This window comes from Hippocampus comes, unplaced genomic scaffold, assembly GCF_001891065.2.
Source record: "Hippocampus comes isolate QL1 unplaced genomic scaffold, H_comes_QL1_v1.1 scaffold107, whole genome shotgun sequence".
In the NCBI taxonomy this organism is placed as follows: Eukaryota; Metazoa; Chordata; class Actinopteri; order Syngnathiformes; family Syngnathidae; genus Hippocampus; species Hippocampus comes.
Genome location: NW_017804846.1, coordinates 834,679 through 852,542, shown reverse-complemented (window position 1 = coordinate 852,542; position 17,864 = coordinate 834,679). Strand labels below are relative to the sequence as shown.

The following is a 17,864-nucleotide window of genomic DNA, read 5'->3' as shown; positions in this document are numbered from 1 at the left end:
CCTGACTGAAAATGTGCGGGTGAGAGTCTCGCACATTTTTCAAAGTGAGTCTGCAATTTATTATTTGTTTAAAAAAAAATTTGGGGTGCCACTATGTAATGTGTCTATAAAATATGTATGTATTTGTAAATAATGACAGCTGGGGCAGCCATCTAAAACGCAACATAAGCATAAAAAAGCTTATATTGCAAAATATGTGAGAAAACCACAATCGTCCTCGTCACCAAAATGTATGTGGATATCTCTACCTCCACATCAAACTAAAAATATCGCAAAGATCGCCTCAATATTTTGTATTGCATTGTAAAAAAAATTTGGGGTGCCACTATGTAATGTGTCTATAAAATATGTATGTATTTGTAAATAATGACAGCTGGGGCAGCCATCTAAAACGCAACATAAGCATAAAAAAGCTTATATTGCAAAATATGTGAGAAAACCACAATCGTCCTCGTCACCAAAATGTATGTGGATATCTCTACCTCCACATCAAACTAAAAATATCGCAAAGATCGCCTCAATATTTTGTATTGCATTGCATGGACGAAGCGCTTCTCTCACTGAGCGACATACACTTTGGAGTGAGCGCCTCTATGGAGGTGTGAGCCTAAGTAGAGATGTCAACATGAATTTTGGTGACATGATTGCAGTTTTCACCCATAGGATCATGTTTATATTCCTACATTACAGGTTTATGCTGTCATGGTGTGTCACTGTATAGCAATTGAGGAGGTACAAAATACATGACTTGGGTAAACTAAACACCCATTTGGACCCAAGGGAGTCAGAAACCCTTTGGACAAAATGAAGATTCATTTTTCTTCTCCACTTTTCTTTTCATTTCTGCTGCAGATGCGCCTTGAACCATGTGGCTCGTTCGAAACGTTGTCAGTGCATCTGCCATATTGGATGCGTCCACTGCATTCCCCATAAAATCGGCAACTAATATTCATAACATTTAGTTGGAATGACATAATACAATCAAAAGCAACGGTTTGATGATACATATCCAAATGGCAAGTGAACGAGGCATCTTCACAAATCACTTCACTTTGCTACATCTAAAGTGGCTGCGGCATCGACATACTCAAGTGAATATGTAATATAGTATTAAATTTAGTAATATTTATGAATTAAGGGTTGGGTTCAGCAACAGGTAGATTTTTTTTCCCTAAAATGCTACAAGTGTCAATTACAACATATGGTGTAATGCGTATTGTTTTAGTTTTTACAGGTTAAACAGAAATGTCTCAAAAACCCGACGTGCGAAAAAAAAAAAAAAGCTTTAGGGATGATACCTAAAGCCTTCTCTGCTTAAAACCTGGTGTTAAGCAGTGTATTCAGACCTGTTTGGAATATTCCACTGATCTTAATAACACTGGCTTCACATTCTTTGGAATGAGTAGAGTAGATGTAATTTAACTGGCTGATTTATTAACGACTATGTGCTCATGCATACCATCTTTGCCCCCTTTTCCACTGCATGATACCTTTTCGGAATTACCATGACTCTCTTGGTCTGAATGGATAGAATACATACATGCATACATCAGATTATTATGACTCGTGATTTCCGCCACTAATCGTACTAGGGGGTTTGAAATGATTTTAAGATGAAACATACAAGTGTACACTTCCTCCCCTTTCAATGGTACTCTTGATGCTGTATTTTAAAGTTGATTTGATTTTGGTAAAACACCCAGCAAACGTCTTGGTGCTGTTAAATATGACTGCATTAATAGACACATGGAGCTACATTCCTTCGAGATGAGGAGTGTTTTTAGTGGACGGTGGTTGCCTCTTCTGGTTGGAAAGTGATGCTGTAATATTAAGCTCGGTGTGCTTGCCTGCCATCTTGGAAGCTCTGCTTGGAAACTAAATGCAATATTTGTCTCTTGGTTGATGTAGAGCGGCGGAACAGCACAATATAGATAAAAGCTTTTTACTGCTTTGACTGTTGGATGTTTTCAGCATTGGGCTCAATATCAAAGCGGCAAAGAGTAGCCTCTGCAGACATTTGTCCAAACATTTCCAAGGTTTACAGGGTTATTCTTGGCCACTTTGTATGGTCACGGAATCGAAACGCACCGAAGGAGCATATGCTTTGAGCCCTGAGGTCCAAAAAGCACATAGACATTTATTTGGAAGGATTACTGGTGCACATATTGAAGCGTGTGCATGGCAGCGGGTTATGGACAGGAACTCTTGATTGCTGCAGCAGGCCTGAGGAATTTATGCAGTACATTCCCATATCGAGCTTATGGTTTTTTGTATTTCATTCTCCCTAGATCTAATAATAGAAATATCGAATGGTTTTGAAAGCAGCATTGCGTACGGCATGTGTTCTTTGTGTCCAAGCTTTGTGTTGTGTTATTTTTGTTATTTTGACTTCAAGATGGCGCCGCGAGAGTGGCTGCCTTTCCAGCAGCTCCTATATTTTGTTGTTCTACTTCTTCCATTCATAACTTGCTTTAAATTGGGAATTTCTCCATTGCGAGACTAATAAAGGTTTTCTTATCTTATCTTGTCTTATTTCCCCATAGGATTAAACATGACCATTGCTCATTGAGCTTTTATCACCTGCTTACACATCAGTCCAGTAAAGGCACAGAATGTGAATAAATAACATGCAACTCTTGAAAAAAAATTGAAATTATAACCGTTGTTGACTGAACAGGCTATAGATTTTTTTTAAGCACATTCCAGTCAACACACATGGATAGCATTTATCATCTCGCCATGGTGCAGCATTACATGTTGAACCTCCGAATGACAAATAGTTAACATGGCTTATCTCGAAATTCTTTCTTTACATCCACAGCATGACTTCTGAGAAAATGGGAATGGTGGTGGTGGTGGGGCGGGGGGATCTACTTTTGAGGAAGTTTGGCGTCTGAGCCTACAGACGTGTCTTGCAGAGGTGAAATGCCTGGACGAGTGTGTAATGCAGCATTGCGCGTTGGTGGCACTTGACACAATGGTGAAATTAATCTTTCATTTATATCTTCCATGTCACAAATATTGTGTGTGTGTGTGTGTGTGTGTGTGTGTGTGTGTGTGTGTGTGTGTGTGTGTGTGTGTGTGTGTGTGTGTGTTTCAGCATGCCGTCATTGTTATCCTTGCATTTCATGGCTTTAAAGTGAATTAATTTACAGTATCATGCTTGGTTGGATCCTGATTCGTTGACTGTAGGTCATAAGCAAACGTGGGGCTTTGGCTTTTAAAATCACACCGTAGCCTTACTGATGCAAGGCTTTGCCATATGATCTTTCCACAGTATATTCCTGGAAAATGATCTGAAGCTAATCATCTGCAGAGGCTCCAAGGTCAAACACAAGCTACTTTGAGCAGCTAATTGACCTCTGATTTGTTTGTGTTTGGAAACGATTTTCCCATGACAGAGATGGGAAAAAAAACCCTTCCTCAAATGTTCTTTTCAATGTAATCACAAAAGCTCTATTAACTGTGCAGGCAACTTTTTAACTGGCATTGTTGAAACCTAAATGTGACAAAACAGTCTTGATGCAACCGCAGAAACACAGATGTGTTTCTCACACATTTTCCTGTTAACATTCTTTAGTGTTGCAAGTGTAAAAAGAAGTTAGCCACAGCTATTTGCCTGCTACCAACCAAGCTGTAACATTCTGACGAAGAGAAAAGCAAAGACGGAATGCTTAGAATATAGCTCTTATTTAATACATGTGAGAATTCAAAATTGTGGTAGACATTTTAGAAAGCATCATGGAAGTTGACATGCTTGAGCTGCTTTCGCGGGCCACATAAAATGATGTGGCAGGCCAGATCTGGCCCCTGGGCCTTGAGTTTGACACCTGTTTTCTAGAAGTATTAGTAACCCAATTATGTAACGGCACCTGCAGCACACAGTTTAAAGGTAGCCCCACACACAAGGTTTCAGGGCTTGCACTTTAAACCTTCAACTGGCTGCAGGATCACTTTAACAGAGTCATAGAACTGCATAGTCTACATGTGCGAGACCTGGGGGAATGTAACGGAAAATGACCGCAGACGATCCTGCCACCCAATACCTTGAAAAGCTCTCACTCTTACACGTAATTGCCTGAGTAATTTACTCATCTTGCTATCTGATATACTGTCCATTTAATTTCATCTGAATCTGAAATTGCTTCCTTTATGGTTAATATTGTTTATACGCCAGTGTTCCTCACTGTGATTGACCTCAGTTGATTAACATTTACTCAACAGTTGTGGCTCTTCCGCGTCGCTCACTTATGAAATTCTATCTTTTCATTTGGGGAATTCAAGCTTGATTGGCAAAGAGAATGATGAAAAGATGAGTTACCCATATGTTAACCCAGTGTTAGTCCCAGAAGTGAGGCAATGATCGAATTAGTCTTTTGGGTGATGCTTGCCTTCTTGCTCACATTCTCGCTTCCAATTATATGCAGAATTGTCACCTCACTTGATGCGGTTCAATTTTAAATGATTTTTCCTGTGTCACTTTCAGAAGTCCATTTTATTTCTTGTCGCACAATTGGTGTGATCTGGGAATTTGGGCATTGATCCTATCACCAGTGAATATTTTCCTATGTCATTGGGCTGACGGGACACAGTTAATCTGAGCAGTGGTGAGTCTTGGCTCACTCGTGAATTCAGTTCTCATTGCTTCCATACATGAACTGGAAGGCTAATGTTCCTGTGGTCGCATGCGGTGTCGCACTATTGTAAGCATGTACAGTACATGCACAAGTTTTTCCCAATGAGATTTTTTCGTCTTGGACAATCGGAATGGTTTTGCTACCACCTTTGTTCTCTTGTTGTTTTTGATACTCCACAACACACCAACACACACATCCGCCTTAGTGGCAGAGTGAGCCGATGTATCTGCCTTGGCCACCAAGTCTCTGAGCAGACTTTGTCTTAGTGGCCATGTGTGCGACGATGTATACAATCTATCCTCAGAATATATAACTTTTGCACCAGCACGTTGTAACCAGCATAGTCATCATCATCATCCTGTACTGTAGCTGTGCAGCTGGTCTCTGGACAGGCATTGTAGACATCTGTGACGAGACCTGACAGTTGTGGTCAAGAGAAAAGACAAAGTCTCAACAGTCTCTGGTACTGTGTTTGGAGAGTAATTCTGATGGAATGGCTGTGTGTGTGTGTGTGTGTGTGTGTGTGTGTGTGTGTGTGTGTGTGTGTGTGTGTGTGTGTGTGTGTGTGTGTGTGTGTTTCAGCATGCCGTCATTGTTATCCTTGCATTTCATGGCTTTAAAGTGAATTAATTTACAGTATCATGCTTGGTTGGATCCTGATTCGTTGACTGTAGGTCATAAGCAAACGTGGGGCTTTGGCTTTTAAAATCACACCGTAGCCTTACTGATGCAAGGCTTTGCCATATGATCTTTCCACAGTATATTCCTGGAAAATGATCTGAAGCTAATCATCTGCAGAGGCTCCAAGGTCAAACACAAGCTACTTTGAGCAGCTAATTGACCTCTGATTTGTTTGTGTTTGGAAACGATTTTCCCATGACAGAGATGGGAAAAAAAACCCTTCCTCAAATGTTCTTTTCAATGTAATCACAAAAGCTCTATTAACTGTGCAGGCAACTTTTTAACTGGCATTGTTGAAACCTAAATGTGACAAAACAGTCTTGATGCAACCGCAGAAACACAGATGTGTTTCTCACACATTTTCCTGTTAACATTCTTTAGTGTTGCAAGTGTAAAAAGAAGTTAGCCACAGCTATTTGCCTGCTACCAACCAAGCTGTAACATTCTGACGAAGAGAAAAGCAAAGACGGAATGCTTAGAATATAGCTCTTATTTAATACATGTGAGAATTCAAAATTGTGGTAGACATTTTAGAAAGCATCATGGAAGTTGACATGCTTGAGCTGCTTTCGCGGGCCACATAAAATGATGTGGCAGGCCAGATCTGGCCCCTGGGCCTTGAGTTTGACACCTGTTTTCTAGAAGTATTAGTAACCCAATTATGTAACGGCACCTGCAGCACACAGTTTAAAGGTAGCCCCACACACAAGGTTTCAGGGCTTGCACTTTAAACCTTCAACTGGCTGCAGGATCACTTTAACAGAGTCATAGAACTGCATAGTCTACATGTGCGAGACCTGGGGGAATGTAACGGAAAATGACCGCAGACGATCCTGCCACCCAATACCTTGAAAAGCTCTCACTCTTACACGTAATTGCCTGAGTAATTTACTCATCTTGCTATCTGATATACTGTCCATTTAATTTCATCTGAATCTGAAATTGCTTCCTTTATGGTTAATATTGTTTATACGCCAGTGTTCCTCACTGTGATTGACCTCAGTTGGTTAACATTTACTCAACAGTTGTGGCTCTTCCGCGTCGCTCACTTATGAAATTCTATCTTTTCATTTGGGGAATTCAAGCTTGATTGGCAAAGAGAATGATGAAAAGATGAGTTACCCATATGTTAACCCAGTGTTAGTCCCAGAAGTGAGGCAATGATCGAATTAGTCTTTTGGGTGATGCTTGCCTTCTTGCTCACATTCTCGCTTCCAATTATATGCAGAATTGTCACCTCACTTGATGCGGTTCAATTTTAAATGATTTTTCCTGTGTCACTTTCAGAAGTCCATTTTATTTCTTGTCGCACAATTGGTGTGATCTGGGAATTTGGGCATTGATCCTATCACCAGTGAATATTTTCCTATGTCATTGGGCTGACGGGACACAGTTAATCTGAGCAGTGGTGAGTCTTGGCTCACTCGTGAATTCAGTTCTCATTGCTTCCATACATGAACTGGAAGGCTAATGTTCCTGTGGTCGCATGCGGTGTCGCACTATTGTAAGCATGTACAGTACATGCACAAGTTTTTCCCAATGAGATTTTTTCGTCTTGGACAATCGGAATGGTTTTGCTACCACCTTTGTTCTCTTGTTGTTTTTGATACTCCACAACACACCAACACACACATCCGCCTTAGTGGCAGAGTGAGCCGATGTATCTGCCTTGGCCACCAAGTCTCTGAGCAGACTTTGTCTTAGTGGCCATGTGTGCGACAATGTATACAATCTATCCTCAGAATATATAACTTTTGCACCAGCACGTTGTAACCAGCATAGTCATCATCATCATCCTGTACTGTAGCTGTGCAGCTGGTCTCTGGACAGGCATTGTAGACATCTGTGACGAGACCTGACAGTTGTGGTCAAGAGAAAAGACAAAGTCTCAACAGTCTCTGGTACTGTGTTTGGAGAGTAATTCTGATGGAATGGCAATTTGGAAGAACAATCTGCTTCATTTTCCTGCTGTAGATTAGCATGCCAGAACAATGAGAGCTTCTCAGGTGCATTTAAGAGAATGAGATACAAAAACAAGTTCACGAGTTGACCAGAGTAGATTAAGTTCATCAAGCCATTCAGTATATTTGTCTTTTAGTGCTTGGATGTCAATCGTTAGACAACACGTCATTTGACATTTTGGACATGTATGTTTCATTTCAAATCCATTGTTGCTCAAAGACAAGAATAATAATCAACATGATAAATGCTAGCACACATGTCCCAATATTTATGGTGCTGGTAGTGTCAGGATTAATCCTGTGATGTTTGGGGCAATATTACCTTTTCATAGTCAGCCAAATGTTTCAGAAGTATTTGGACGGCACTTCACAGTACAGATGTACAATGACCTGAAGCATACAATGAACGTGACCAAAGAGGTTTTTTTTTGTTTTGTTTTGTTTTTTTTTAAGGTAAAGAAATGGAATGTTATGTAACAGAATCGTCGGTCAACTGACCTGAAGACAGTTGCAGGCCTGGCATAGCATTACCTGGGATGAAATCCAGTGCCTGGTGTTGTCTATGCATTCCAGACTTCAGGCCGTAATTGATTGCAAAGGATTTGCAACAAATTATTGAAAAGTGACAATTTAAGTTTGGGATTTTTTTTTCCAAATACTTTTGGTCACTTAAAAAGTACGAGGCATTACACCGCATCTTGTTCGTTTCTTTTCAAATTCATTGTGGTGGCGTTTAGCGCCAAAAAAATGAGAACCGTGTCAACGTCCCAGTATTTGTGGACTTAAGTGTAACTTGAAACTGACAAATGTAATATGTACTGACCACAGCTCACATGGTAGAGTGAAACAAAATAGTGTCTCTCGAACTAAAAATTTCCATTCTAGAAGAGGCAAATAAATGTATTGTGGAGAACCGCAGTTACTATGCTGTTTCGCATGCGGACAAAAATTGCTGGTATCCCTTTGTTCATAAAATAAATACCCACAATGGTCGCTGAAATAAACTGACTGAAGTAATAAATAAAAATGTACTGAAAAATAACTGTGGAAAACCAGGCAATGAACTAATAGAAACTGACCTGGATAAAAATGATCGTCTCCTTAACTTGAATTTGTTGCACAGTCTACTGAGACAACTCAACAATTTCTGTCGTTCCCAATGAAGCCTGCGCACTTGTTGACCAGGACTCGGAGTGAGCAAATGCGTCAGAAGTCGCAGGATTGAAGGGTGCCGTCTCCAGACTGCATGTTTCAGCTCTTTCCACAGATGTTCAACAGGAGTAAGATCATAGAACGGAACTTCACAATTGTCCATTGTTTTGTTCTTTGCCACTCTTGGGTATTTTTAGCTGTGATGTTTTACAGTGTTCCTTCGCTATTTCACAGTTTGGTTATTACGGATTTCGTCTATCGCGGATTTTCATTTGTGCCCATAACATAACCTATTGCAGTTTAACCTGGCTATTTTGCAGGTTTTCCTTCTATTTTTCTTCCCTTCTAAGCGGAACCAGTCAAAAAAATGAACATTAGGGTATCATTTGGTACGACTCTGAGAATGTGTGTGTTCGGAGAGGCAGAGCGCGCTCCCCTCTCATTAATTTCCAAACGCAGTCCATGTTCTAAACCACTCAGCAGTTTGTGATTGAACTGTTTCCATCTGGACTGCTTGACACCCTGGCGCACCATGTCCCCAGTTGGAGCACCTAGGGCGACAATCTGTTTTTAGTGCACTCTGATTAATTGAACGGCACTTTGAACAATGTTCTGTTAACAAACTCAGAACATTGTTCAAATGTGTCGTTCATTTATTTAGAGTGCCGCCCAAAATGGAGCACAATGCAATCAGTAAACAACTGCGTTTAGAAATTGTGAGTGGAGCACGCTTGGCCTCCGAAGGCAAATTAGGATAACAAAACTTTGGCAAGTAAAAATGTTAAAAGTTTTTCTTAAGTTTGTCTTAAAACAGCGTATTTTAACTACAAACCCATGTCGAAAGGTCCGAGTGGATTAATGTGCCTCTAAATTTGGGACAGATGGCTTCGTGTTAAATTTTTACAAGAGCACCATTATCTCCCAATTTTCAAACATTTTTTTTCAACTTCTCCCTTTGTCAGATGAATTCAAGAAGCAATTGGAAGTGCGTCGAAGACAGAGGGCCGCTTCTGGTATGTTTGTTGCGCATCCCCCAAAAGAATCAAAACTTGAAACACAATTTCAGTTGACTCCTTGAATCCCATTTTAGTGTATCTTCAGATATAATCTATCTCAGATCCTCAATGCTGAATACTTTTAATGTACTGTGATATTCATAATGTATAGGTGTGATTGGAAATCACAAAGATGTTGGGGAGGAGGTAGATCCAGTGGAGGAAAACCTGCGTGAACACATTGAACAAGAAAAAAAGACGTGAGATTCATTCAACTCATATGAATGGGCAATAGCCTCTATCTAATCTATCGTGCTGCTCATATATTCCATTAGTTACGAGAGTTCTGCTTGTCACTTGAAAGCGTTGAGAACAGAGATTGAACACCTCCAACTGTTGCTGGAGAGGGCCAAGGTTAAACTCCACAAGGATTTCCAAAAGTGGTGGAACGAGGAGGCTTCCAATGTGCAGGTGAGTGAGCCCATCTCTCTTCTCTACCCATCTGGAAAGAGCACATAAAGTATGGCAGGGAACACATAATGGTTAAATCAGTGTCAAATCTGAACTACTCTAGTGGGTCTTAAATGTGTTCTTTTGTGGATGGGCCAATCCACTTATTGAAAGCAGAAGATGGGAACAATTCACTTGAATGACATCATCCATTCCATTTTCAAGGCCATTAAAGCGGTGACTTCTGAATTCAGCCTGGCCTTGCGTAACCTCATACAAGGGTGGGGGGGGGGGGGTTAAACATCAATCGTGGCCTCTAAGGACACTTGAGTGTATGTAAGTTGATATGCATATGTCCCTGACTTTGGAGGCCCTTTGTGGCACCAGTGTGACCCTTCCAGCCACTGTTTAACATTCTACAGGAAAGGTACGGGGTCATTTGTCATTTGTCGGAGAAAAGTACAATGTGTTCCAGAACGATTATGCATCCAGAATAGGATTTATGTTAAATAAACATTAGGGTTTTAGTTTTTCTGGTGGTTTTGGATTTGTTCTCCTGTCTGTTTCTGATATCAATCACAGAAAGGTGATAGTTATAAAACTGTGTTGAATAGTAGAGTGGAGTGAAAAATAAGGAATCAGATGTCATATTTATCAGTCCCAACTCACTCATGTCCACAGATGAATTACTGTACAACCATGTGATGAGCAAACTTGGCTGGCATATCTTAAGACTTTATCATCAACAACAAATGGAAAAAGATGAACTCATAGCGATAGTGCCCTTTCCTGTAAAGGGGCACCTTGTTTTGGGAAATACTGTACATGTGCAATTGATTTCAACAATGAAGCCGTGGCCAGTGGAATTTTCGCTCATTAATTTCTCTCTGTGACATGTGACATGATGCATAGAAGTCGAAAAATGAAGCCAGAGGTCGGACAGGAGCCCTGTGTGGAACCTTGCCGCCATCCTCACACAGCACTCCTGGCTTCGAGTGAGTCTCTTTCATTCCTCTCTCAAGTCGATGTTTATGATCTTCTATAGCAGCCTTCCCCAACCAAACTAAGCCGTCCCAGGTCAGTTTTTATTCGAGCCAGAATTGTTGCAGAGAAAAATACAAACTTTTTTTTACCGATGATCAAATGTTTGTTTTTTTTTAATTCAGATTTACAACTGTATAGTATAGTTCTCTTTTAAATTGCGCTTTAAATTGTTTTTATGCATTTTACACCTTGTCTACAATGACCACCTAGTTTCATTTCACACGTGGACAAAATTGTTGGTACCCATCCATTGAAAGAAAACCCACAGCGGTCACAGGAATAAGTTGGATCGATTAAAAGTAATAATGAATACAAATTTGATGAAAATTAGACTTTCCTTTTAAATTGTGGTTCAACAGAAATATTTAAGGGAAAAACTCATAAAGCAGGCCTAGAAAAGATTAAAATCAACCAAGTTGTCTTCACAGCCACCAAGCATCGCAGGTGTCTTCAAACTTTTAATCAGTCAGCTGGCCCATTTAAAAAGTGTCACTGTGCTTTTTGATGTGTACCACACTAAACATGGACCAGAAGCAAAAGAGGGAGTTGTCACAGGAGACTAAAAAGAAAATTAGAGACTAGCACATTAAAGGTCAAAGCTGTAAAACCATCTCCAAGCAGCTTGATGTTCCTGTGATTACAGTTGCACATATTATTCCGAAATTTAAGATCCACAGGACTGTAGACAGCTTCCCTGGACAGGGCCACATGAGGAAAATTGATGACAAATTGAAGAGACGGATAATACAAACGGTAACAAAAGAACCCAGAACAACCACCAAAGAAATGAAATGTCAAGGTCCATCAGTATCAGATTGCATCATCGGTCATTGTTTAAGCCAAAGTTGACATCATGGGAGACGATCAAGAGGACACCACTGTTGACAATAAATCAGAAAAAAAGTGAGACTGGAATTCACCAAACTGCATGTTGACAAGCCACAATGCTGCTGGGGGAATTTCCTTTGGACAGAAGTGACAAAGGAATGGATAATGTGTCTTTTAATGCAAATTTCACTTTTTTTTTCATTTTAAGAACTCTCATTCCCAAGCCAGCATGGCCCAATATGATGCGAGAGGAGCAAGTGTCTGACTTCACTTCTTCATCAGAGTGGAGGTAAATAGCCTGGCAAACAGATTCTTTCTTAAATCATAGCAATCGGTAAATATTTCTAAAATGATTCTTAAAGACGATGTTATTGATTGGGAGTGGCACGGTGGTCGATTGGTTAGCATGTCTGCCTCTCAGTGCAGAGGTGCAGTTTGATTCAGACTCCAGCCTTCCTGTATGGAGTTTGCATGTTCTCTGCGTGCCTGTGTGGGTTTTCTCTGGGTACTCCGGTTTCCTCCCACATTCCAAAAACATGCATGGCAGGCTAATGGAACAATCTAAATTGTCGCTAGGTGTGAGTGTGAGCATGAATGGTTGTGTGTCTCTGTGTGCCCTGCGATTGGCTGGCAACCACTTCAGGGTCTCCCCCGCCTACTGCCTGAAGACAGTTGGAATAGGCTCCAGCATGCCCCATGACTCTTGTAAGCGGATCCAAAAATGGATGGATCAATGAATAGATGTTATTGATTGGTACTAACATTTTTTTTTTTTTGATGATGTGAAACATTTATCTACTTCATGAACATCACTGGTTTACTGTTCAGTGTCACAGGGAGCTGGAGTCTTTCCTACATGGTTGTTAGTCATAAACAGCTACACCCAGGATTGCTGAGAGAGACTGTGCACACATACACCACAGAAATCAATCCAACTGCATAGATCCAACAAAGGGAAGGTCATAATCATCTTTGATTGCATTTTGATGGTGCGTTAAAATCACCATAGAAGTGATAAGCGTGCTTGACAAAGTAACTTCAAGAATCGTGCATTGTATTGCATGACACATTCAAAGCACCAATCAGGTGAAAATACAGGTTGGGTGTCTAATTCCAAGTGTTTCCAATCACTACAGAGCCACTTTGCATCCAAAGCAATGCTAAATTTGACACTTCTGTACATAATCATGGTAACACCCATGCATGTTGTGTGTCTCATACGTTTGAAATGGGCAACCTTTCTGCTTTTAAATCAGTCTTAAAATTCCTCTTAGATTTTGTTTTGTATCAAAATTCCTTTATATATAAAATTTCTAACTTTTGGAAAAAGAACAACCCGCAACCATAATGAGTACAAGCGTGAAAGAAAATGGATGGCTGGATGTCTGGAACAAGAACTAAATGGAGCAAAGGGCTTTAAAAATCTTTCCTATAAAAACACACACACACATTTTCAAAGTTCAGGATTACTGAATGTATGCCACAATGTTTTTATTGCATAAAACATATTTATGACAGCACAGTGTATATAGTTAGCATGTCTGTCTTAGAGTTGAGAAATTCTACATCGGACTCTTGGCAATCCTTTCTGTGTGGAGTTGTCATGTTCCGTCTGTGCTTGCCTGGAATAACCTCCCACATTTCCAAAACTTTTAGCTTCACTGAAGACTCGAAGTTTCCCACACTTGTGAATGTCACTGGCTGTTTGTCTGTCCGTGCCCTGTGAGTGACTTCATGGCGAGCCGTCCTGGCAGAACATAACCTTGTGGCTTAATTCGCCTGGGATAGGCTCAACACACATATATATGATCTTGAACAAGATGAGCAGTAGACTAATGAATGAAGAAAACAAAACAATGTGCATATTGTCAAGCCACATGAAGCTTTGCGTTTGTGTTTCAGGGCCCTTTCCAAGTCCTCTCTCTCACCATCTTCTATCCCTCTGACTGGAGACCGGCAGGCGGATGCAGACATCCTGGCCTTCATCAGAGCCCGGCAAAACCTCCTCAGCAGGGCGGGTAACACACAAACACAATTAACAATGTAGTATATAGTAGTGATTCTCAACCACTGAGCCACAGCACATTAACGCGCCTTGAGAGATCATCAACAGTGCCATGAGAAATGTCCCAATTTTATTGAATTGGTCCGAAAATTTTAATTTACCAACTACAAATCATATACCACTGTTGTCAAACTCAAGGCCCGGGGGCCAAATCAGGCCCGCCTTATCATTATGTGGCTGACAAAAGTAAATCATGCGTGTCAACTTCCATGAACCTTGCTGAAATCTGTACCAAAATTTCAAATTGTCACATTTATTTGGTTTCACCATCATATAACGGCACTTGGAGGGAAGCCGTAACTATAATGTGACGCGACAAAAACATCCCTGTGTTATGTCATTCATCTATCTTTACCCGTGATGTATAGTGACAGGCAGAACAAACGAAAGCTCTTCCACCTAATTGTACAAGGTATATATAACCTGTATATCCTAAAATTTTAACGAATCCTAACCAAATCAATTTGTGAGTGAATTGAGAAAGGGCCATTGTTTTTTCATTGTACAGTTTGTACATGCAGTCCTTTTTGTGACATTTTTGTTTCGTTGTATGCCTTGAAATGTTGAGGTACTTTGAGATTTCTGAGACAAATTCACCCAGCTAAAGTCTTTTTCATCTGACCCTCACCAAGTTTCTTGGCTCTGCCCTGGGCCCCCTGTTTTCCATTAACTACCACCTCGCCCTTGGGACCATTTCCCCTAAGTTTAATATCCTCTTTCATTGCCTTGCGGATGACACCCAGCTCTACTTTTCTTGTAAACACAGCATGTCATGTCCTCCTTCACCTGATGTTTTTCGCAGAAACTTCACCTCTGACTACATGAAGCTAAACAGTTAGAAAAGAGAAGTTCCTCTTGTTGGCACATGCATTATCCAAAGTTAGCAATTTCTCTACTCTCGAGTTTCCCCTTCCCCTCCGGTTAAGAGTCAGGGCGTCATCCTCGACAGCACACTATCATACCATCAGCATAGCAATGTCACAACCCTGTCAGTTTACTTCCAACTGCAATATCAAACAACTCCACCTACCCTTCTCCCCCGCAACCACTTCTATTCTTGTCCACATGCCTTGTCACCTCCCATTATGAATTCTGCAACATTCTCCTCTTCAGCCTCCCTCACAAGTCCCTCTATCAGCTTCAATTGGTCAAGAACTCTGCTGCACGTATCATAACAAGAACCCCCTCCTTCCATCACATCACCCCGTCCTCCATCAGCTTTATTGGTTCCCAGTTAAATTTAGAATTCAATTAAAGCTACAGCTCCCTTTCAAAGCCATTCACAATCTTGCCCTTCCATACCTGTCTGACCTCCTCTACCACTCTAGTCTACGCAGGACCTTCAGCCACTCATTTCCCCAGCTCTGAAACTTTTTACCACCCCACCTTTGCAAATCAGTCTCTCTTACCACTTTCAAATCCAAACTCAAAACGCACATATTTTGGATCACCTACTCACTGAAACTGCACTGCATTGTGCTTTTTATTTGTTTTATTTCCTCTGTATAATTCTGTTTTTAACTCTTGTTTTACGGATGTCCAATGCCTTGAGGATTCTTGAAAGGCACTTCCAAGTAAAATGCGTCATTATTATTATTACAATTTATGTGCTTTGGCTCAGTAATGGTTGGGAAACACTGGAGAGGCTGATCGTTTGAAACATCTAATTTAACAATCAACACTGCCCTCTGGAGGGAACAGGAACGAGTTTTTTTCCACAGCCTCTTTTCTTGACTGAGTGAGCAAATGTTCTGGCAAACATCAACTCTGTCATATAGAAGCCTGATTATATACCACAAATGGGCTGAATAATTTCAGTTCAGTTTATCTTTTTTTTTTTTTTTTTTCTTTTTTTTTTTACGCCATGCAGCATGATCTGTCCAGAAGACATACTCGGTTGTCTTTCATGAACCGCTAATTCTTGGTCAATCCTTCGAGTTGACCTTTTGAGTAGCTGCTTGCTTTGGCAGATATTAAAGTGGATTTGGAAGTCTTGTGGTTTGCCACCAGATATCCAGATAGGCTGAGCTCATAGAGTATACACAGAGAGGCTAATGGAGTGGGTTTAGAAGAACATCAGACAAGAAAACAAATCGAGGAAGAAATTTGCCTTCCGAGGTTCCAGCTTTTCTTTCCACTATCTACTTCTTTGGTGACGAAAGGCTTATTTACATGCTTGAGGTGATGGTGATTTAGCTTTGACAACAAGTTCCTTCCTGGGGTTATTTTGTTACTTCTTCTATCTATCCTATCAAACTATCCTAAATATAAAATCTCTATTTGTTCTTCTATCTATCCTATCAAACTATCCTAAATATAAAAATCCTATCTAACCTTTCAAAAGGGTTTAACTCACAAATGGAGTATAGGCTTAATGCTACTGATACAAAAAGCAAATTATTTATGGATGGAGAATCAAGCTTTTCAATAATTTTCTCTTTGATTTCCCAAAAAGTGGTTTTGACATGTGACTTTCATATTTCAGGTGCTCTTCAGAAGTAACATCAAGTCACTTGGAAACCCAGGAGACTTCAAGTTGTCCTTCATACAAGAAGACATATTGAGCATCATTGACACTCGATGATGCAGACACGGGGAAGAAAAATCACAAGTGGTTCCTAAACATCGACTCAAGAAAAGGGTCCGGTGCCGACACACATCTTGCTCGAGTCACTGCCAGGGAACTGATTGAGCAACAGAACAACATAAATCAAAGCCCCGTCGTCCATTTGATCTGAACAAATGTTGTTCTAAGATATGAGAGGAGAGACAACAGAGGAAGCCAGCTGGCGTCAGCATGTCATCAGTTGTAACTTCTTAAGTGTTAGTATGTACACCAACATAAATTATGCATGGAAAACTGTCAGATGGCTGGAAATATAAATAGCTCTAAAAAGAAGCCATGGGTGAAAAAAAGCTCGGTTTTGATGAACTGTAATGAGATAATATTACTTTTCTTTATCATCAACTGGGATTGGAGCTAGTTCACCCGGAGAAGCAGTACAAAATGGATCAATTGATATTATTGTTATTATTGTGGTGGTTATACTGCAGTTAAGCTAGTGTAAATATACTCCAATTGTGTAGCTAAGTACAATATCAGTAATCGCCCTATAATAAACTTTGCTAAAGTACCCCTCAGAATTTTTTAGGGCTATTGTATTACGATTCTGACACAGAATCTCGTACAACGCATAGAGTCAATATAGGCTTCCAGTAGTTAAATTACAATTGTTTCCAAAAATGTCCCTGCGAATGACAGTGGGTGTTTCATGAACTGTAAACAGTTGGACTGCCGTCTTCATTTTAATACATGTAAAAGTGCTCCTTTAAGCCCCGCTTGTGCACCTCTGGGCGGATTGGTAGGTATGAGCAAGACCCAGTTGTGCTATTTATGCTGTTTTCTTTCCTACATTAATGCAAATTCCATCCCAGCGATGCAGATTCATCCCATCCGGCTGCCTTAAAGCTCCTGACTGATTCATTGCATCTGTCAGCATCTGCGGGTCATGAAAATCAAGGCATCCAGCCTCCTCAGAGCTGTTGCTGGACACCCAGCTCCAAAGAGAGAGCGACCACGTGGGAACAATCTGTTTGTATGACTTTGCATTGATTTGTTTGACAGATGAAGCAGCTGCACAATTTGCATCGCCGCATCGGAGTTGCCTTGGAGAAAGACTGTGTCTTCGTAAAGTCATGCCAAATGTTATTTTATCTGGTGGTTTTCTTCATGTTTGTCTGTTTTGAACAGCATTTTCTGACGGGTGGAATTCATGTGAAATAGTTCCTATGCACGCATCGCATCCTTACACACTACATGCACTGATCAAAAAAGTAAAATTTGTCCATTTTGAGGATGAATGTTTTTTTGTCTGTATGTGCACTGTGATTGGCTGATGGCAAGCCGGGGATGCGTCTCCAGATCACCCTTCACCCATGCACTAGTGCAAAGGGAATAGAAAAGCAATGAATGGACATTACAAGACTTTTCAAATGTATTATCAGTATATAACACAAAACCAATTGCAATCAAGTTGGGACATTGTGTAAA

At 40.5% G+C, this 17,864-nt stretch overlaps 1 protein-coding gene across 1 annotated transcript in view; it reads left to right on the top strand.

Moving 5' to 3' along the window:
• Positions 1-17,864, top strand: part of kif6 (kinesin family member 6) — a 56,794-nt gene extending 38,930 nt beyond the window's left edge. Inside the window, exons 16-22 of the mRNA XM_019876817.1 lie at positions 9,394-9,444; positions 9,599-9,686; positions 9,762-9,897; positions 10,789-10,871; positions 11,957-12,037; positions 13,651-13,766; positions 16,299-17,864. Of these exons, the coding sequence (XP_019732376.1) occupies positions 9,394-9,444; positions 9,599-9,686; positions 9,762-9,897; positions 10,789-10,871; positions 11,957-12,037; positions 13,651-13,766; positions 16,299-16,315 (572 nt within the window). The 3' untranslated portion in view covers positions 16,316-17,864. The remainder of the gene's footprint in view (positions 1-9,393; positions 9,445-9,598; positions 9,687-9,761; positions 9,898-10,788; positions 10,872-11,956; positions 12,038-13,650; positions 13,767-16,298) is intronic.